The sequence below is a fragment of the Pogoniulus pusillus genome, chromosome 34 (assembly GCF_015220805.1).
Source record: "Pogoniulus pusillus isolate bPogPus1 chromosome 34, bPogPus1.pri, whole genome shotgun sequence".
In the NCBI taxonomy this organism is placed as follows: Eukaryota; Metazoa; Chordata; class Aves; order Piciformes; family Lybiidae; genus Pogoniulus; species Pogoniulus pusillus.
In genome coordinates, this window is record NC_087297.1 from 159,461 (window position 1) to 180,996 (window position 21,536).

At 48.9% G+C, this 21,536-nt stretch overlaps 1 protein-coding gene across 3 annotated transcripts in view; it reads left to right on the top strand.

Annotated features, from left to right (window-relative positions):
- The window catches only part of YES1 (YES proto-oncogene 1, Src family tyrosine kinase), a 96,721-nt gene that overhangs the window by 23,179 nt on the left and 52,006 nt on the right, over window positions 1-21,536 (top strand). For all 3 annotated transcript variants that reach the window (XM_064170661.1, XM_064170662.1, XM_064170660.1), the window contains one exon: window positions 17,177-17,451. In XM_064170661.1, the coding sequence (XP_064026731.1) occupies window positions 17,187-17,451 (265 nt within the window). In that variant the 5' untranslated portion in view covers window positions 17,177-17,186. The remainder of the gene's footprint in view (window positions 1-17,176; window positions 17,452-21,536) is intronic.

Consider the following 21,536-nt stretch of genomic DNA (forward strand, 5'->3'; position numbering starts at 1 on the left):
CTGCCATGGGGACAGCAGTGGGGCAGTACTAGGGCTGCAAAGCAAACCACAGGATTGCTAGGTGTTGGGGTTCAGGGCAGGGGGGATGTAATCCAGGCATTTCTAGTGAGCTTGGCCAACATGGGTGAGCTTCCCGTGACAGGTCACTTGGAATGTGTTTGCGCAGCTGTGTGCATTCAACACCATACCTCTGGCCTCTCTTGGGCAAGCTGTCTGCCAGGCTCATGAAGGAGGTTTCTCCTTCTCTCCTGGCCTGTGTGCACTGTTCTGTCTGCCAGGGTAAAGAGCAGTACTGATAGCTGCAGGGTAATAATTCCTGTCTAATTGAAATGTCACTCAGCTCCTCCTTTTAATAAAGCTGTTCTTTAGCAGCTGACTTAAGCTTCTTGTTTAATTTTGGATTTGTTTACAATTTAAGGGTAGTTTTAAACTTTTTTTTTCCATGTACAAAGCAACAACAAGTTCTTGAATCAGGAGGAGCAATGGTAGTTCTTTATACATCCTTTGGGGTTTTTAGTCAAAAGGTTGGTGTTTTCCATCTGGCTTCTTGAAATTCTTGTTGAATTAAAAGCTGAAAGATAAGGTCTAATGAAAAAGTGAGTGGTGACACGTGGTCATTAATGGGTTTAAATACTTTACTGATTATTGTTTGCATGCCAATTACTGTCAGGTCAAATTGAGAATCAAGGGGATGGCATTGGGCAAACAGTAGCCAAGGAAATTAATCTCTACAGAAGTGGTTAATGTGCAAATGTGAAAATCCCAGGATCAGTCCCAGCTTGAGGGTCAACAGCGCTCCTGGGCTGTAATTCATAGAAGGGCTTGGGTTGGAAGGGATGTGGGCAGAGACAATTCTGCCCACCCCAGAGTGCTCAAGGCCTCGTCCAGCCTGGCCTTGAACACCTCCAGGGAGGAGGCAGCGACAGCCTCTCTGGGCAACCTATGCCAGTCTCTCCCCACCCTCACTGCCAAGAGTTTTGTCCTCCTCTCTACTCTCAATCTTCCCTCTCCAATCTCAAAGCCATAGTTCCTGGCACTCCCAGCCCTTGTCAAAAGTCTCTCTCCAGCCCTCCTGGAGCCCATTGAGGTATTGGAAGGCTCTAAGGTCTCCCTGCAGCCTTCTCTTCTCCAGGCTGAACAGCTCCAACTCTCCCAGTATGTCTCCACAGGGGAGCTTCTCCAGCTTCTGATCATCTTTGCGACCTCCTCTGAACCCTCTCCAGCAGCTCCAGGTGTTGTGGAGGCCCGGAATTAATGTGGCCAAGTGAGGAGTATATAGAAAAACAGTTATTTTATTTTCCCGAACACCTGCTCTAAAACTACACACAGAGATTAATTTAGTTCTAATTAGCAGATCAGTTTGAGAAGATCTTACAAGGATACCATAGGTAAATTTGACTATTTCAGAAGTCAGGAGTTGGAAAAGGCTAAGCTACTAAATATAGCATTCCCCACTATTAATCAGGCTGAGCCAAAAGTTTACTCACAGGTGAGCCAGGCTGGCTGGAAGGGTGCTTGTCCTCTCGCTCTCTTTCAAAAGACCTCCGAGGCTCATTAAGGCCTATCAAGCCTGCATAAAGAGGGTGCTTATGGTGGGAGCCGCCCAAAGCAGGGACGCTCCTACCTGTTCCTCAGGAGCTTGTCCTTTGCAGCACCAGGGGACTGCTGCAGGAACTACCCAGGCGGGGGAGAACTCTAAGGCAGGCACCCCAAGGTGGGAAGTCCCCCAGTATTTATACTCTTCCTAGACAAAGGGTCGAGTTACCACTTTGTGATGGTTTGGGCTCTTACTTTGTAGGTACCCCAGCTAACTCAAATGGCCTCTGGGAATATAAATGAAGCTATTTATTTTACAGCAGCAAATATACAAGCAGCTATTTACAGTATATACAGTTATATACAGAAATATACAAAGGAGAAACAATACAGAAGCACAACTCCCCTCCCAGAAACCTGAGTCCCCAGGAGGGATTCTCAAACCACCCCAACACCTCCCCCGGCCCTCTCAACCTTACCCCAGTTCTCAGAAAGAAGAGAGGTGCAGCCAAGAGGTTAGGGAGCAGGGTTAGTGGGAGCAAGGTTAATGAGATGCAGCTAGGTCTGAAGGCAAAGGCAGAATGAAAGACAAAATGGAGAATGTTTTACTACTTCTTCCCAGAGTTCTCACCGTGACTGTGAGAGAAGGAGACATAATTGTTTTCATTTCACTGCCCATTATCTAGTTCTTTTACCAAAACATTCTAGCTTGCTTCAAACTAGCACAATCCACCCCTCTCTACTTCACTCAGAGTATCGCTGAGAATTATTTGATGTAATCTAAACCAATATTTACCATAAAAAATATATACAAGTTCAGTTCACACTTCAATCAGATGTAGGTGATTCAAAAGCTCAGAACAGGGACTCCCAGGTGACGTTGGGTTCGTGCTCACGTACTGTAGATTTTCTCTCAGTGTTGGACGCCGATGGTACCTAGAACAGAAAACTCCTCTAACAATTTGTATTACACACTCTGAATTTAAACTCTCTCAGCTAAGGTTAGATTTCTCTGTGGCACACACTGGATTTCACCATTCTCCTGCATTACCCAGTATGTATGACCAGGACCTTCAGCAGAAACCACCCCTCAGACAGGTTTCCCTTCGCCCAAAGGAGAAAATACCCAAACAGTTTTCCCTAACAGATTCTTTTCACATACAACAGGAACTTTATCACCATCTACTGTTTGGACCAAATCTGATTGTGCAGGTCCTGCTCTGTTTACTGAACCTCTACTATTTACCAACCAGGTAGCTTGTGCTAAATGTTTGTCCCAGTTTTTCAGAGTTCCACCCTCCATGGCTTTTAAGGTGGTTTTCAGCAAACCGTTGTAGCGCTCAATCTTCCCTGCAGCTGGTGCACAGTAGGGTATGTGGTAGACCCATTCAGTGCCCTGCTCTTTGGCCCAGTTTTTCACAAGATGGTTCTTGAAATGAGTGCCATTGTCTGACTCGATTCTCTCTGGACTTCCATGTCTCCACAAGATCTGTCTCTCCAAGCCAACAATGGTGTTAGGTGCAGTAGCATGTGGAACTGGATAGGTTTCCAGCCATCCGGTGCTGGCCTCTACCATCGTTAGCACATACTGCTTGCCAGAACGAGATTGAGGTAAAGTGATATAGTCAATCTGCCAGGCTTCACCATACTTGTACTTTGACCATCTCTCACCATACCATAAGGGCTTGATTTGCTTAGCCTGCTTAATAGTAGCACAAATGTCACAGTCATAGATGACTTGGGTGATAGCGTCCATGGACAAGTCAATTGACCTATCGCGAGCCCATCGGTATGTTGCATCTCTGCCTTGATGTCCAGATGAGTCATGGGCCCACCGAGCTAAGAACAGCTCACCTCGGTGTTTCCAATCAAGGTCAATGTCAAGATCAGAGTTGGTATCAACTTGAGAAATCTTAGCAGCTTGGTCTGCCTGCTGGTTGTGTTGGTGTTCCTCAGTGGCTCTGCTCTTGGGCATGTGTGTGTCTACGTGCCGCACCTTCACTGGAGTTCTCTCCAGCCGTGCATCAATGTCCTGCCATAGATCAGCACACCAATTAGGCTTTCCTTTCCTCTGCCAACCATGCTTCTTCCAGTCCTTTAGCCAACCCTATAGAGCATTGGCTACTATCACAAGTCGGTGTAGAGGTAAAGAATAGGCCAATTCTCACGTTCAGCCACATCAAGAGCAAGTTGAACAGCTTTTACCTCAGTGAACTGACTGGATTCTCCTTCTCCATCTCTCGCTTCGGTAACTCTCCTGGTTGGACTCCAGACTGCTGACTTCCATATTCTCTTGTTCCCAACAAGACGACAGGAACCATCTGTGAACAAAGCATAGTTCTTTTCCTGATCAGAGAGATCACCATAGGGAGGAGCTTCCTCAGCATGAGTTATTTTCTCCTCTGGAGGTTTGGAACAGTCTGTGCCTTCCGGCCAGTTGGTGATCACCTCCACCAGATCAGGTCGGTCAAGATTACCCATTCATGCTCGTTGGGTTATCAAAGCCATCCATTTAGACCAGGTTGCATCTGTGGCATGATGCGGTGATGAACCTTTGCCTTTGAACATCCAGCTGAGAACTGGCAGTCTAGGAGCTAAAAGCAATTGTGACTCAGTTCCAATCACTTCAGAAGCTGCTTGCACTCCTTCATAGGCTGCTAGTATCTCTTTCTCTGTTGGGGTGTAATTTGTCTCTGAACCTCTGTAACAACGTCCCCAGAAACCAAGAGGACGACCACGTGTCTCATTTGGAGCTCTCTGCCAAAGGCTCCAAGTTGGACATTGTCACTGGCAGCCGTGTACAGAATGTTCTTAATGTCCGGACCAGATCTCACAGGTCCCAAGCCCACAGCATGGACTACTTCTCGTTTAATTTGATCAAAGGCTGCTTGTTGTTCAGGTCCCCACTCGAAATTGTTTCTCTTACGAGTTACATCATGCAGAGGTGTATTTCCAGTTCATACTGCAGCTCCAACATATCAGGCACGGCTGTGCTGATTGGAGGAGTCACTTCGTTCAGGCCTCTGAAGTCCACAGCCAGTCTCCATTCCCCATTCTCCTTCCGCACTGGCCATATCGGGCTGTTGAAGGGCGAGTGGCTCTTGCTGATGACAAGCTGCTGCTCCAGGCGGCGAATCAGCTGCTGTATGGGTAGCAGGGAGTCTCTGTTGGTGCGGTATTGCCTGCGATGAACTACACGAGAAGCAATAGGTAACTTAACATCTTCCACCTTGTGGGTATAAACCACGGCAGGGTCATCTGACAAACCAGGCATGATAGACAGCTGCTCTTTGTCTGCAGTCTCTACAGCTGCTATGCCAAATGCCCACTTGTTCCCTTGGGGTCTTTAAAGTACCCTTCCCGGAGAAAGTCGATCCCCAGGATGCAAGGTGCATCAGGGCCAGTTACTATGGAATGCTTCTCCCACACATTCCCGGTGAGGCTTACCTCAGCCTGCAGCACAGTCAACTCCTGAGAACCCCCTGTGACTCGTGCAATTGTAATAGTTACTGTCCCCCTGTGGCTGGAGGGGATCAGAGTGCATTGGGCACCGGTGTCTACCAACGCTCTGTACTTCTCAGCTTCAGAAGTGCCAGGCCATTTCACAAACACGTCCCAATATACTCTGTTATCGCTGGCCTCTGCCTGGCTGGAGACAGGGCACCTCTAATGCTGAGCAGTGTGACCGCATGAGGCACATGGACCTGAGTTACTGGCCTCACCACCCCTTGGGCGAGAGGGCTGCCTGTGGGACACTGGGGCAACCCCTCTTCTGGAGGAGTTATCCCCTGTGTTTGTCCCCTGCAGTTCCCTTACTCTGGCCCATAGAGCTGAGGTGGGCTGGCCATGCCATCTATCCATGTTTTCCCCATGTTCACACAGTGTTCTCCAAAGTGAACCCCTGTGTGTACCCTGTCTGCTCTGGGCTGGTCTCCTGCGGGGAGGAGGAGGAGCACGGCGGCGTGTGTTCCTGACAGCTGAGACTTGCACCCATTCTGAAGGTGAAGAGCAGTCATCCTCTGCCTTCTGCATTTCAGAGAAAGAGACTTTCAGCTCATTCACTTCTTGGGTGAGGGTCTCTACAGTGGCAATTAAGGTTTTCCTCGACAAACTGTCTTCAAACTGTCTCAGGTCATTCACAAACTCCCTGATTGTGGGAAGGTTGCTGGGGTCTCTGCCCAGCAGCAGTGCTCCCAGTGTAGGGGCATATGTGGAAGGGGCACACTGGGTCAGTTTCTTTAAGAGGCCTGGCTTCATGCAGACATCATCAGGGTCCGAGGGCATCTGGCCATCTCCATAGATTATTTCCTGTACAGCCATTTGCCTCAGTTATGAGATACCCTGTTCCATATCTGTCCATTTAAGGGGATGGAAAATCATGTCGTCCTTGGTCGGATATCTGTGTCTCACGGTGATGAGAAGCCTGGCCCAAAGTGAGTGGGTACCATCGAGCCTCCCCAGCTCTTTATCTACACCCCCATCCCTCGACAAGGATCCCAGCTGCTTTGCCTCCCTCTGATCTAGGTCCACGGTTTCTGCTCCTGCATCCCAACATTTCAAAAGCCAGGCTAAAAGGGACTGTCTGTTTGCCCTTGCATACTCCTGCCTTGTGTGCCTGATTTCCTTTCTGGGCGTGGAGCTGATAAGGATCACTCCATTATCAGGTCCATTTCCAGCTGGTTGCTGTTGCTGGGGGGTGCTGGTTCCCAATGAGGTCCCTTGCCCTGGATCTGTGTCTGTGGGAGGGTTCGGGTTTCTGGCTGGCCGCGTGGTGATGGGGGCAAGGTGAATGGGGCTGGGCTGTGGGGGCAGGGTCCGGGGGGCTGCTCTGGGCGGGACCGGAGGCGGAGTTCGGGGTGGAGCCGCGCTAGGGGCGGTGCCTGCGCTCGGGGCTGCCTGGCCCATCAGACCAGTCTGACCTGTTGTCCACCCCCCGCAGCTGCAGCTAGGGCAGTGAGAGCCACCCCTCCCCCTAAGGGTCCTAATGGCAGCGCCCACACGAGGTCTCCACGTGTTCCAGTTCAGAGCTACAATGTAAATTCCCAAAACCACATTTACACACAGTGAAATAACAGTTATCCAGTGCCATTTCTCCCCCAAAATATCTGGAGCTTCTGTGTCTCAACACATATACTCAGATTGATTCCATGTTCCAGAAACATTTCTAAACACAGTGAGATTACTGACAGAATTCAGGAAATAGGCATAGACTCGAACAGGCAAATGCTTAGAATATTCCCAGACCATATCAATGACAATCCAGAAGACATGGGAACTTATAAACTTTAACAGCCAGGACCAAAACAGACATCCAAATGCGTGAATGATTAAGACTCTCAGAATATCCATTTTTTAACTTACAAATCTTCTCTGAAAGAATTCTTTCTACCTAGCCCCACGTTGGGCGCCAAATAAATTGTCTTGGGTTCAAATGCAGGTTCCCAGAGACTCTAATAAATTTAATAGACCCAATGACAATTTATAGAATTTATAGAGTGCCCTCCCCTCTTCCTCCTCCTTTTCCCAAAGATAGGGAGAGAGAGAGGTAAGCACACCCAAATAAATCAATCTCACTTGATTTGGAAGTTAAAAAGGAAAAGTTTAACAATAACTTAGAAAAGGTATTGGAGATAGGGAAGTTTACAAAGGATAAGGAAGGGAAAACAGCAAAATACAAAAAGGGATGGATACAACCCGAGCAATGTGATGGTGTCTCTGCCTCATGGCTGCCACGTGGTGTGCTGGTATGCAGTGTGAGTGTGTGTGTTGAGAGGGAGTGAAGAAAAGAGGAAGAGGAGCAGGAAGCTCCTCTGTTTTATAGGACAGGAAGTGGGGGGAGTGGGCTAACCATCACCTGGAGTGTGGCCCACCCCTGGGGAGGGGCCAAGACCCCTAGGGTCAGGTTCAGGGTCACTCCCCCAGGAGTGTTAACCCTATACAAGAGATCTGACAATCTGACTGGAACCAGGAATGTGTAGTCTCCAAAATCCCACCACACCAAGAAAAGAAAGTGTGTCCTTCTTACTCGTGGGAACTGCCATGGTAGAGACTTTGTTAATCACATCCTGAGGACTGTGACGGCGACCATCCTGCCACCGCACTCCCAGACACTGAATTTCTTTGGCAGGTCCTGTGACCTTGTCTCTGTTAATGACAAAACTGCTTGCAGCAGAATGTCAATGATTTTGTTACCTTTCTCGAAGACTTCCTCAGCAGTTTGGCCCCACACAGCGATGTCGTCGATGTACTGGATGTGCTCTGGAGCTTTACCTTTCTCCAGTGCATTGTGGATGACTGAGTGACAGATTGGTGAGCTGTGTTTCCACCCCTGAGGCAAACGATTGAACTGGTACTGGATTCCTCTCCAGGTGAATGCAAACTGAGGCCTGCACTCCTTTGCTATGGGAATAGAGAAGAAAGCATTAGCAATGTCTATGGTAGCATACCATTTAGCCTCCTTCTATTCCAGCTCGTACTGGAGCTCCAGCATGTCCGGCACAGCTGCACTCATGGGTGGCGTCACCTCGTTGAGGGCACAAAAATCAACTGTCAGCCTCCAGTCTCTGTTAGGCTTGCGCACAGGCCAGATGGGACTGTTGAAAGGTGAATGAGCTTTCTCAATGACAGCCTGACTCTCCAGTTGACGAATCAGCTGATGAATGGGCAACAAAGAGTCACAGTTAGTTCTGTACTGTCTGTGATGAGGAGTTTGAGGCAGTTGGCACTTCCAAATCCTCTATGTCATGATGTCCCACAACTGCAGATTCATCTGAGAGTTCAGGTCTAATGGACAACTTCAATTTACCATCCTCAATCTCTACAGATGCTATTCCAAAAGCCCATTTATGACCCTTAGGATCTTTGAAACAACCTTGTCTCAAAAAGTCAATTCCCAGAATGCAAGGCGCATCAGGACCAGTTACAATAGTATGTGTCTTCCACTCTTTACCAGTTAAACTGATCTCAGCCTGTATCTTAGTTAACTCTTGAGATCCACCAGTGATTCCAAAAATAGATATAGACTCTGTCCCCTTACAGTTTGATGGCAATAAAGTACACTGAGCACCTGTGTCAACTAAAGCCCTGTATTTCCGAACTCTTGAACTGCCAGGCCACCTAATGAATACATTCCAATAGATTCGGTTCTCTCCACTATCCCTTTCCTCCTCCTGGCTGGAGGCAGGGCACCCCTAATGCTGAACATGGCATGTGGGGTGTGCACTATGATTGGTGTTGTGAGAGAAGTTGCAATTGATGGAATAATTGCAGTTGCTCTGGGGAGCTGAAGAAGTGACAGCTACTTTTCTGGCATTGCTGCCTCTGTTTCTGCCACTCTGCAGTTCCCTGACTCTCTTTGAAAGAGCTGAAGTAGGTTTACCATCCCACTTGTTCATGTTCTCCCCGTATGTGTCACGCAGAAGTATCCACAGTGACTCACGTGATTGCTGATGTCTAGGTGGAATTTGTCTCCTCCTGGGCTGGAATTGCCTTGCAGGAGGTGGGCGTCTGTTCCTGATGGCAGAAACATTCACCCATTGAGATGATGCAGGAACGGTATCCTTTACCAGATTAGTAATGTTTTTAAGATCCTCCTTCAGTTCTTTCATGCCATTTCTAATGCCATTCTCAATGCTATCCTTCATCTCTGTAGTCATAGTTTTTATGGCACAGATTATGGCAGAATGTGCCAAGCTATCCTCTATCTGCCTGAGCTGGTCAGTGAATTCACCAACAGTGAAAGACCTTCCATTGTCACTCCTTGATAGAAATTTACTGGCCAAGATGTTAGCATAGGATGAAGGAGCAAGCTTAATAAGCTTCTTCATGAGACCTGTTCCCAAAGGAATATCGTCAGGCTCATGAGTACCATGATCTCCATAAAGCACTTCCTTCACAGCAAACTCCTTCAGAAGCTTAATTCCCTGCTCAGTGGTGTTCCACTTCTTGGCAGCCCATGGCAAATCATCTCGGGAAGGATATCTCATAGCCACAGCCAATAGAAGGTGTGTCCACAAGCTAACCCTACCAAGAGGACTTGCTAGGTATTTGTCCACTCCACTCTCCTTAGTGAGTGGTCCCAGCTGCTTGGCAGACTTGTCTCCTACCTGCAGGGCATTAGCACCAATGCCACGGCATCTCACTAGCCAGCTCAGGATTGGCTCTCCTGATTCCCTTGAGTATTCCTTTCTAACTTCCCTGACTTCTCTGAGAGGATCTTTGGAGTCCTGGATGTCATCTTCCTCCTCTTCCTCCTGTTGGTCTGGTTGTCCCTGGCCTAACAGAACCTTCCTCATAGCACTCTTAAACTCATTGGAACCATCCTCTCTCTTGGCAGCCAACCTCACAGCACTCCTCTCATTTGAGTATTGATGTCTCAGCACATCTACAAGGTCTCGCAGACTAACTATCTCCTCTTCTTCCTCTTGGTGATCACCAGAGGTCCCCTCTCTTACATCCTCCTGTGAACCACACTTTGTCTTAGCTTTTGCCTTAGCAGGTGCCAGAAGGGCCTGAGCAGCAACAGACTTGGATGTGTCACTTGGATGTGTCTGCTGGAGGGTTTGACTCATTAGGGGTCTGACCTGGAGCTTGTGAGTTCAAATCTGCCTTACTTTTAACAGAGCTCTGATTCTGGTCTGCTGGCTGGGGATTCGAATTGGCTGAGCTGGTGTCATTAGGATTTGGACTGACTGGGCTAGCCTTACCAGCATTAGTGGGATTATTTGACTGTCCTGCTGGGATGCCTGCCAACCCTGATGTGTTATCATTGTTGCTAGGAACATTCTGATTTTGGGTACCTGCCTGTGCTCCTGGGACTCCTGCCAAACTCTGCGGAATGTTGTTGTTATCCTTGTTGTTTACATTTCCTCCAGGAATATTGGCAGAATTCCCAGAACCTACAGAGGAGGGTGGAGAGGCTGGCAGGGGGGAAGCAGATAACTGTGTTCCCTTGTTTTGCTGTGAAAGAGACTGCTTCTGAGACACAGAATTTCTCCTAGTTCTTACAGAAGCTGGTTTTGAATTTTTCACAAATAATGGCAAAATTAATATGAAAATTAAAATCATAAGAGCCAGATTAAAGCACAGCAATCCCGCCACGGTCTCTTTTCTGTAAAAATCCTTGCATGGACTTGGCATTTCAGTTTGGGGCTGGATGACCCTCATGAGAGCAGTAGATAAAGCAGACCCTCGATTGATTGTAACATTATTGACACGAGCTCCTGTAATATTACTGGTAAGGTTTTCAGAGACATTAAAAACAGCATAACCCAGGATAAAATCACCCCAGCTCCAGAACATGCTTGAAACTTTGGCTTTAGCCTCCTTATAAGCTAAATCAATGAAATAACAATTTGAGCTTTTATCCAACTAAATGCCAAGAAAACAAAACCAGACCAGAGTAATGCCCCAAGCAAGTACAATAGCTGCCTTATTAGCTCCATTTTAATTCCCAGAGTTAATTACCAGTCACACAAATAAATTTAGCCCAACGTTGGGAAAGCCAATTCAAAATGTGATGGTTTGGTCTCTTACCCGCCCCCACACACTTTTGAATTTGCCCCAGCTAACTCAGACGGCCTCTGGGAATATAAATGAAGCTATTTATTTTACAGCAGCAAATATACAAGCAGCTATTTACAGTATATACAGTTATATACAGAACTATACAAAGGAGAAACAATACAGAAGCACAACTCCCCTCCCAGAAACCTGAGTCCCCAGGAGGGGTTCTCAAATCACCCCAACACCTCCCCTGGTCCTCTCAACCTTACCCCAGTTCTCAGAAAGAAGAGAGATGCAGCCAAGAGGTTAGGGAGCAAGGTTAGTGGGAGCAAGGTTAATGAGATGCAGCTAGGTCTGAAGGCAAAGGCAGACTGAAAGACAAAATGGAGAATGTTTTACTTCTTCTTCCCAGAGTTCTCACCGTGACTGTGAGAGAAGGAGACATAATTGTTTTCATTTCACTGCCCATTATCTAGTTCTTTTACCAAAACATTCTAGCTTGCTTCAAACTAGCACACACTTCTAGGCACGAAGACCACAGCCAATCCCAGCCTGATTCCTGCGTGGGCAACTGCACAGGCACCCCTTGTGCCAGAAGGTCCCTTTGCTCCCCCCCTTCATGCCTACAGGGCACGGGGGGAAACAGGTCTTTTCACACCTTTTTTCTCTGCCACTCAAACCACAGAGGGAGAGGAATTTAGGGGTATACAGAACTCCAGGACAACAAGTCCTTGTGCCAGGAGTCCCAGAACCGGGGGCAGTGCTGCAGGTGAGGTCTGAGCAGAGCAAAGGGGCAGAATCCCCTCCTTGTGTTGCTACTCTCCCTGCTCTGGCTGCAGCCAGCACACAGCTGGCTCTGGCCTGCAGAGCTCAGGGGATCTCCTGCCGATGGAGCACCTGGGTACAGTGACTCTTTGTTCACCAATATGGTTAGATGGTCATAGTCCACTTTATTTCCGGTGTTACAGAGGCTTATATGCTTTCTTGCAAGAGGCATGCACAACTTAAGATTGGTTACATATAGAGGGTACAGGGTTACATGTGAGGCATGGATAGGGTAATATACCATAACAGTCTGAGGGTCAGCCTCTGAGGCTGGCTAACTCTGCCCACATGCAGCTGGCACTCCACCCCCTGCAGCTGCATGTGGGAGGTGCTACCCAACGCCTGGTATCTTAACTCCCAAGATGGGCCCAAGGACACTTCCCAGCATGAGTTGCTCATGTTTATTATTTCGTGTCCTCTGATAGCAAGAATCTCTCCAACAATCTCCCAGGCATTTATTGCAGGATCTTTTTCTGATTCATCTTTGAAGTTCCTTTGATTGCTCCTTTCCCTTAAGTTAATTAAGTAGAGTTGTAACATGCTGACAGAGGAATTTGTTAATGCAGTTGTCGCTTCCACTGCGTGCCCAGCTGCAAAGGTGACAAACAGTATGGATTCAGGTGGATTTTTGGAAGCTTGCAACTCATTTTGGCCAGACTTCTTGACTATGTCAGACTTCTAGCTTTTAAGGTGATTTTAGTTACTTATAGGTTAGTAAAAATAGCTATCACACTGAAGTTAAAAAAAAACAAACAGAATTGTCCTTTCCTGCTTGCACCATTCCCATTGTGGGAGCAGCAGCAGCGCTTTTCAGGTGGTAGATGACTTGCTTTGTGTTGTCTGTGGCATGATCTTGGCAGAGAAAACTTCTTTTTTGTGGCAGAGGTTTGAAATTGTATTGCTAGAAATTGTGAGTACATTTTGAATGTGAGCTGGTGTGTATGGATTCTGTATTTCACCACCAAAAAGTGGTTTTGCAGTTCTGAGTATGTTAATATTTCCCTGGTGTTCCTGGCTGCTGGAATAAAGCAGAGGAGTCTCTCATTGGTGTGCATTTTGCATCAGCTGCCGTAGGTGTGTTGGCAGGATTGTTCTCCCTGGATGTGAGATGAATGTTGACCTCACCCAAAATTCAGAACAGAGCCTGAAAACAAACTTCTTTCACCCATAACTTCTGTTTAGCAATGGGGAGGCTTGGGCTGTTGGGTTTGGTCTTAGTTTGTTCTGCTCATTCGGTGCCTTTCAGTGCTCTCTTTTGCCCACGGGGTGGGCAGCGTCCACCTGCAGTGGAGAACAACTGGGAGGCAAGGAAGTTGATGACAACAATGTTATTTTTCAGGTGCTTAAAGAGCTTTGATGTGGAATCACAGAATGGTCTGACTTGGAAGGGACATCCAAAGGCCATCCAGTCCAGACCCGCTGCAGTCAGCAGGGACATCCTCCACTAGAGCAGGCTGCCCAGAGCAAGGAAGCCTTGCTCAGTTGTATCACACTGAAAGTCAGGCCACTACAGTCACGCTTGGAACGTCTCCTTCAGGTCTTGTCTGTGACACTCATTGCCTGTGGCCTTCTAGAAGCCTTGGCTAGAACAGAAAGTTCAGATCCTAGGTTGTTATGAGGTTCTAGGATTTCATGGATGTGATTAATCTGACTTAGACTAGGCCCCATAAAACCATTCAATACTTACACTGGAATGCAAACCTTGTGAGATGTTGCATCAACAAAATTACATCAATGTCACTTCATAAACCAGGGCACACCTAGAGCACTTCTCTTGTATAGCTGAGTCCTAAGTCTTCATCTGACCAGATGCTGAGTTGCAGGTTGATGGAGCACAGGTCAGCCAGGTAACCAGGCCTGCCAGAGGAGGGCTCAGACCAGACATTAATGCAAACCTTAAATCATAGTTCCTGTAAAAAAGCAATGAAGTAGAACAGAGCTGTGTAACATCTCCAACAGCTCATAACTCAGGAACCCAAAATGTTCAACTGGAAAAGCCATTCATTTCCTGCTTGTTTTTTCTTTCTTTTTGTGAAGTCCTCCACTGTGCTCAGTTTGCTGAGCTGTATCATTGGTAGCAAACCATCTGGGATTTCTTCTGCCTCTACAAAACCCAAAAGCACCAGAACAGCAGCTTCAGAATCTTCTCTATCATGTGTTGTACAGTCATGGAAGAAGCAGGCTTTGGTCTGTAGAAACATTAGGATGAAAAATTTCAGATTGGATTGGTCAGTGTTGAAGAGAATATTTCCTTTCTTTTCCACGTGTTTTTAGTGCATGGGCACCCTAAGGCCTGCCAGTGCTGGCTTGCAGTTACTTGTCGCACTTGTGATAGCACAGCTGAGTCCAGTAGAAATCATTCTTCAAAATGCCCTTGCTTGGTCATGGGGAAATGAGCAAACTTTGCAATTTGTGACAGCTTACAAGCTAAGAGCCACAGCATGTGGTAAGCACTGCAGAGCTTCAAAACATGGTGTAGTCTTTGGAAAGAACACAGGGCAAGCTGAAGATTCCTGTCCCTTAGGTGAAAAAAGAAGACCAAATAAGCCAGCAGCATATACATCTGGTTGGAAGAGATCTCCAAGCTCCTCCAGTCCAAGCTTCTACCCAGCACTGCAGGGTCAACACCAAACCATGTCCCTGAGCACAGCTCCACAGGCTGCTGGAGCACCCCCAGGGATGGGGACTCCAGCACTGCCCTGGGCAGCCTGTGCCAGTGATTGAGAACCTTCCAGGGCAGAAATATCTCCTGAGCTCCAGCCTGAGCCTCCCCTGGGGTGCCTTGGAACCATTTCCTCTGCTCCTGTCCCTTGCCCCCAAGCAGCAGAGGCTGCTCCCTCCTTGCTGCAACCTCCCTGCAGGGAGCTGCAGAGAGCAATGAGCTCTGCCCTCAGCCTCCTTTTCTCCACCTGCACACCCCCAGCTCCCTCAACCTCTCCTTGTTGACTGGCTGCTCCAGGCCTTTCTCCAGCCTTACTGCCCTGCTCTGGAACATGTCCTTTGAGGCTGACCCCCAACCAAACCTCTGTGTGCATTGATCAGACAGAGTTGCTGTCGATGAACAACCTGCTGAAGCAACTGGCATAGATTGCTTCAAACACCAGCCAGCTGCTTGTGACTCTCACATCCTGGGCTGGCATTCTTTTGCCTGACTGCGCTTCTGCAGAGCACCCAGGAATTTCTTTGTGTCTGCTTCCTAAAGGAGTTCAGTTCTTCAGAACAAGCTGTGGATTTGGGGACAAAAATGTCTTCCTCCATATGTTGTTGCTGGCCAGACAAGAGCTGATGAGAACAGCTGCAAGTTTCCTTCAGTCACAATTTTGGTAACAAATGCAGCTCCAGAATGCTCAAATCCAGCTTTGCACACCAGCTACTCACACCTTTGAGTTCCTTTTGTCTGGTTGGGTTTCTTCACCCAGTCATGTACTGCCAGGCACAGGCCTAAGGTGTTGGTGTCCCCCAGTCCTCTGCCCTCCCCTCGTCCGTCCAGTCCCTCCCTAGCAGTACATACACAGTATTTTTTGGGTCAGGTCTAAGGGGTTTGCTTCCTTGATCTTGTTTTGTGCTATGCAGTTACCAAAGAATTGTCTGCTTCTTCCTGCCTTTCTTTTTAAGTGCTGGTTGAATCTCTTGTTAATCTCTTTCACTCCTGAAAGAAGATTACAGCAGCAGCAGCGAAGTGGTAGGAGAGGGCAGAAGCCAAGGAGACGCTGGCTGTGTTTATCCAGAAGGAATTCAGCTCTTGGTTTTCCTTTGTGGCACTCAAATGTGCCAATGTTGACCTCCTGTTGCTAGCCACAGCTTCAGTGCGTGACATGTGGGTGACTGTAGCTCTGACTGCACTGCAGGGAAACCTGCTGGGCAGCAACTGGGACAGCAGCAATGCCATGGGCACAATCCAGCACTTGAACCACATATGGGAAATAGCCCCCCTCCTCCTTTGGCCCTCTCCCTCTTCCACTTCCTTCTTTAGTCCTCCCCCTTCTCCCTTGGTCCCCACTTGATGTCTTCCCAGCCGGTTAGAAGTTGACCCAAAGACAGCATTGAGGAGGAGGAGCATGACCCAAAAGCCAGCCCCTTTCTGTGTCACTCTGCTGGGTGCACACAGGCAGTGTGCTCCACAGGAGTGGCCTGGTGGTGCTTCACTGGCAGCCGAAGGCAGAGATCCATCAGCTGAGGTCAGCTGTATGAGGTTCAACAAGGCCAAGTGCTAGGTCCTGCACTTGGCTGACAACCACCCCATGGGTACCATAGGCTTGGGGCAGAGTGGCTCGCGACTGCCCAACAGAAAAGGACCTGGGGGTGCTGGTCAGCAGCCAGTTGAAGATGAGCCAGATGTGCCCAAGTGGGCAAAAAGGCGACTTGCTACAAGGACATCGAGGTGCTGAAGAGCATGCAGAGAAGGGCAACCAAGCTGGGGATGAGTCTGGAGAACAGGGTGGGGAGGAGCAGCTGAGGAATCTGGAAGTGTTTAGTGTGGAGAAGAGGAGACTGAGGGCAGAGCTCATTTCTCTCTATAGCTTCTTGAGAGTAGGTTGGACTCTGCTCCCTAAGTCTCAGGTGATAGGAGAGGAAATGGCCTGAAGTGGTGCCAGGGGAGGATTAGATTGGAGATGAGGAAAAATTTCTGTAAGAGTGGTCAGAGATTGGAACAGGCTGCCCAGGGAGTCCCCATCCCTGGAGGTATTCAAGAAACCTGTGGCCCTGGCACTTGGGGACAGGGTTTGATAGCCATGGTGGGGTTGGTTTGAAGGTTGGACTCAGTCTAAAAGGTCCATTCCAAGCAAAACAATTCTGTGGTTCAAAGCTTTTTCTAATCTAGTGAGACTCTAAATCCTAACCCTGCCCTGTGGCTGTCTTGGGCTTTGTGAATTGTATTTGCAGGACAGGCAGTGCATGGAAACTTCATCTTTAAAGGTCCCTGCTGTGCCAACAGCAGCGTGTCAGGGCCCTGCTGCACAGGTGCTGAAGGGAAGCAGGAGTGCCTGGCGTGTTACCACGGTGGGATTGGCTCTGCATTTGTCCCTTCCTCCTCCTTCTGTTGTTTGCTTTTTTTTTCCCCCTTTCTCACCATTTGAAGTCCAGCAAGGACCTGGGATGAACAATAACCCAAACGTGCTGTTTGTAATCTCTGGTCTGCAAGTGGCTTGGATTTTGTTCTTGGAGCAGTCTGTAACCTGCAGGAGACAGCAGCTGCTGGGGGCTGCTTGGGGGTTCAAAACCAGTTGGTAATTTGGGGAGGTCTTTTGTCTTTAAAAAAAGCAAATGCAGAAGGTGGAGTTGAACTCATTTTTTTCCCTCTCATTCTCAGAGAAGCAGCCATGGGGTGCATTAAAAGCAAAGAAGATAAAAGTCCAGGCATGAAGTACAGAACTGACAATGCTCCAGAGCCTGTCATTGCCCATGTGAGCCACTTCGGGTCAGACTCCAGCCAGGCTTCGCAGTCACCATCAGGAAAGGGATCAGCAGTGAACTTTAACAGTCATTCCATGACTCCTTTTGGAGGACCCTCAGGAATGGCACCCTTTGGAGGAGCTTCCTCTTCATTTTCAGCTGTGCCAAGTCCATATCCTAGTACTTTAACGGGTAAGTGTTACATCAAATGATGCTGTTACTGTCACTATTATTCATAGCATCACAAAATGGCTCAGGCTGGAAGGGACCTCAGAGGTCATCTCCTTCAACCCTTCTGACGTGGGCAAAGCACCTCTCAACTAGATTTGATTGCCCAAGGCCTCATTCAGTCTGGCCTTAAACACACCTGGGGAAGGCGCATCCAGAATCATAGAATGGTTTGGGTTGGAAGGGATCTTAAAGATTATCTAGCTCCACCCCGACTCCTGCCATGGGCAGGGGCATCTACTAGACTGGGCTGCTCAAGGTCTGTCCAACCTGCCCTTGAACACCTTCACAATCTCTCTGGGTGGCCTGTTCCAGGATCTTACCACCCTCACACTGAAGAACGTCTTCCTCAGCTCCAGTCTAACCTTGCTCTGCCTCAGCTCCAAACCATTCCACCTTTTCTGTCTCTGGGCACCCTCAGGTAAAGTCCCTCTGCAGCCTTCCTGGAGAATCCCTTCAGGCACTGGCCTTCTCCAGGCTGAGCACTCCCAGCTCCCTGAGCCTGTCCTCACAGCAGAGCTGCTCCAGCCCTTGGATCATCCTTGTGGCCTCCTCTGGACTTACTCCAGCAGTTCTATGTCCTTTTATTATTGTTGTTGTTGGAAAGCTTAAAAGTTGTATTCAAAATTATACCTGACCCTTTGCCACACAAATCAGTTACAAATTTCCAAGCAGCTGCTTCTTAGGGATTTCTGATGTTTGGTATCTCTGCTCTTCAGGTAATTCAGCCCCTGTTCACAATGTTCACTGGCTTGGCTTTTGTGTTTTGGAGGTGATTTTAGGATCACAGAGAAATTGAAGGCTATCTAAAGGTAGTAAAGGAAATGGTTGCTGACACTGTGTTAGAAATTCTAAGCTGCTGAAGGGATGCACATGGGATAAGGGCTTTAAAATGTGGAGAGAGGTGCAAAATGAAAACCACTGCAGGACCTGGATGTTGGAAACTGATCTTCAGAATTTTTAGCTGTAAGTTCCTGTATTGCAGCATTGAATCCGTTATTCTATAAAGCTAAGCAGGTTCTGTAGTAGTAGTAGTAGTTCTGTAGTAGTTCTGTTGTGTTCTGCCTACTGTATGAACAGTGTGGGAAGCAGAAGAGCAGGGTTCTCAGGAGTGGTGGTCAGCTTGACACCAAAGCAGAAAATGCCCAAATAGGATTGAGAAGGCATCGAGAGCGTCTTAGCTGAGAGCACGTCTCTGAAGGTGCAGCATTTGAAACTCCCCTGTGCACTGGGTGTAGTGTAAGCTCACCTTTACTGCAGAGCATCCTTAGGAAAGCACTGCCTCTCTGCACGTGGCTGATTGCAGAGTTTGGCTGGGAGCTGTGATTTGCTTTTTTTCAGAGAGGAAGCAGAGGAGAGAGTAATTCTGGAGGCTTTGCACAGGCACTTCCCCACCCATGAGCACTTCCCCACCCATTCCTTATTGCTCTGGCTCTGTTTTTTCCACAAACTCTCCTGTTGGCACAATTCCAGTCCTCACGTGTTCACTTCCTTATGGTGGTGTTCAAAAGCCTTTTAATGCCAGAAGTTTGGGATCCCTGGTAAGCCTCTGTGGCCTTGCCATCAGGCAATTCCAGAAGCCAAACAGGAATTACTAGGTGCTGTGAGTTTAAGTGCAGGCAAGCCCCATGCAGCTGCACTCACAGCTGCCCCCCCCACCTCTCACAGAATCACAGAGCAGATGCAGTTGGAAGAGAACTCCAAGATCATCCAGTGCAACCTTCGAGCCAGCACTGAAGGGTCAACACCAAACCCTGTCCCTCCACCCCAATAGGATAGGAAGGAGAATTTGGAACCAAAATTCAACCCCCCACGTTGAGATAAGAAATTAACAGAGCAATGCAAAGAGTCTGGTGAAGTCCCTGCTTACTGGAAAAGGGGAAACATCCCCCCCAACTTCAACAAGGGAAACAAGGAAGAACCCAGAAACTCCAGGCCAGTCAGTCTGACCTCAGCATCTGGCAAGGTCATAGAGCAGATCCTCCTGAGGGCCTTGCTAAGGCCTATGGAAAATGAGCCAACACAGCTTCAGCAAGGGCAAACCCTGCCTGATGAGCCTGGGGGCCTTTTGTGATAGAGTCGCAGCATCAGTGGGTAAGGGAAGAGCAACTGATGGCATCCAGCTGGTCTTGGGTAAAGCATTGACCCTGCCCCCATGGCATCCTGGCAACCAAACTGGAACAGCACGGACCTGAGGAGTGGCCACTGGCTGGATAAGGAATTGGCTGGAAGGCTGCACTCAGAGAGCTGTGGGCAACAGCTCAGTGGCCAAATGGAAACCAGTGCCAAGTGGAGTCCCTCAGGAGTCAGTACTGGGACCAGTGCTGTGAAACATCTCTGTCAGTGACAGAGTAGCACTGAGGCACCCTCAGGAAGCCTGGGGTTGGCACCAAGCTGTGTGGTGTGGCTGGCACAGTGGAGGGAAGGGATCCATCCAGAGGGACCTGGACAGGCTGCAGAGGTGAGTCCAAGCCAACCTCATGGAGTTCAGCAAGGCCAAGGTCCTGCAGCTGGGTCAGGGCAATCCCAAACACAAATGCAGGCTGGGTGAGGAGTGGCTGAGAGCAGCCTGGAGGAGAAGGCCTTGAGGCCTTGGGGCATTCGGTTGGTGCCAGAGTGTGCAGCAGCCAGCACTGGTCACTGTCAGCCCAGAGCCAGCTGTGTGCTGGCTGCAGCCAGAGCAGGGAGAGCAGCAGCACAGGGAGGGGATTCTGCTGAGACCTCACCTGCAGCACTGCCTCCAGCTCAAGAAGGACCTGGAGCTGCTGGAGAGCATCCAGAGGAGGTCACAGAGATGATAAGAGGCTGGAGAAGCTCTGCTATGGGAACAGGCTGGAAGAGTTGGGGCTGTACCTGAAGAGGCTCCTGGAGAGCTGGGGAGGGACTTTTGACAAGGGGTGGGAGTACCAAGATAAGAGAGAATGGCTTTGAGCTGGGAGAGGTGAGACTGGAGATGAGGAAGAAATTCTTTGCAGTGAGGGTGGGGAGACACTGGCACAAGTTACCCAGGGAGGTTGTGGATGCCTCCTCACATTTCAAGGCCAGGTTAGATCAGGCCTTGATTAACCTGGGCTCACAGGAGGTGTCCATGGCCATGGCAGGGGCTTGAGACTAAATGAGCTTCAAAGTCCCTTCCAACCCAAACTGTTCTGTGAATCTATGAAACAGGAAAGACAGCAGTAGTAAAGAAAGTGACAGATAAACCTGAGTGACATAGAACAGGACACCCTCAAGCCCCCACAAGTGCCCACCCTTGCTAGCCCCCACCTGCCCCCCACTACAGCAGCCATCATGTTCATGGCATCAGTCATGCCTTTGACTGCTTCAGCTGCCTGTCCTGATCCATCTGCAGGACTCAGTGGATCTCTTCATCCTCCTGCATCACCCTCCAGATGCTTCCAGGTACCCCTGCATGGATTTGCCTTTGCCTGAAGCAGGACTGACCCAACCCATCTGCCCTAAGCTATTCTTCTTGTGCACCGCAGGGACTTTATTCCCTTCAGCAGATGCAGTTTGGACTGGGCGGGGCCAGCTCTGCTGGGAGATCTCTGGTGTGAGCTCAGCAGGTGGCTTGTGCCAGATGTGTTCCACCTGCTGTTGCTCTCAGTGCAGTTGGTAGCAGCCTGTCGGATCAGGGCTGACGCAGGGTGAGGACTGTGACACCCTCACTCAAGGCCATCTCTTTGGCCCAGGTGTGGATGAGGCTGTCCTGATGTCTGACCCAAGGCTCTCAGAGTGCCCTGTCACCATGGGACTGGCTTCTCCAGGCGCAGGGCAGTGTCCCAGGCAGTGCATGGGGCACAGGGCAGCGACTGCTGCAGTGGTGTGAGTGCACGGTGCCTGCCTCGGCCGAAATCCAAGGTTGTTGTTCTGTTGTTTCCCCTCCTACCTTCACTAAGAACTGAAAGCTTCACCATCCCCTGGTCACTTTGTATGGGCTGGTGGGCATCCTGGACATCTACCAGTCCTTCTCTGCTTGCAAGCAGCAGGACTAGCAGAGAGCCCTTCCTCATTGGCTCATTCACCATCTGTGTTAGGAAGTTCTCTTC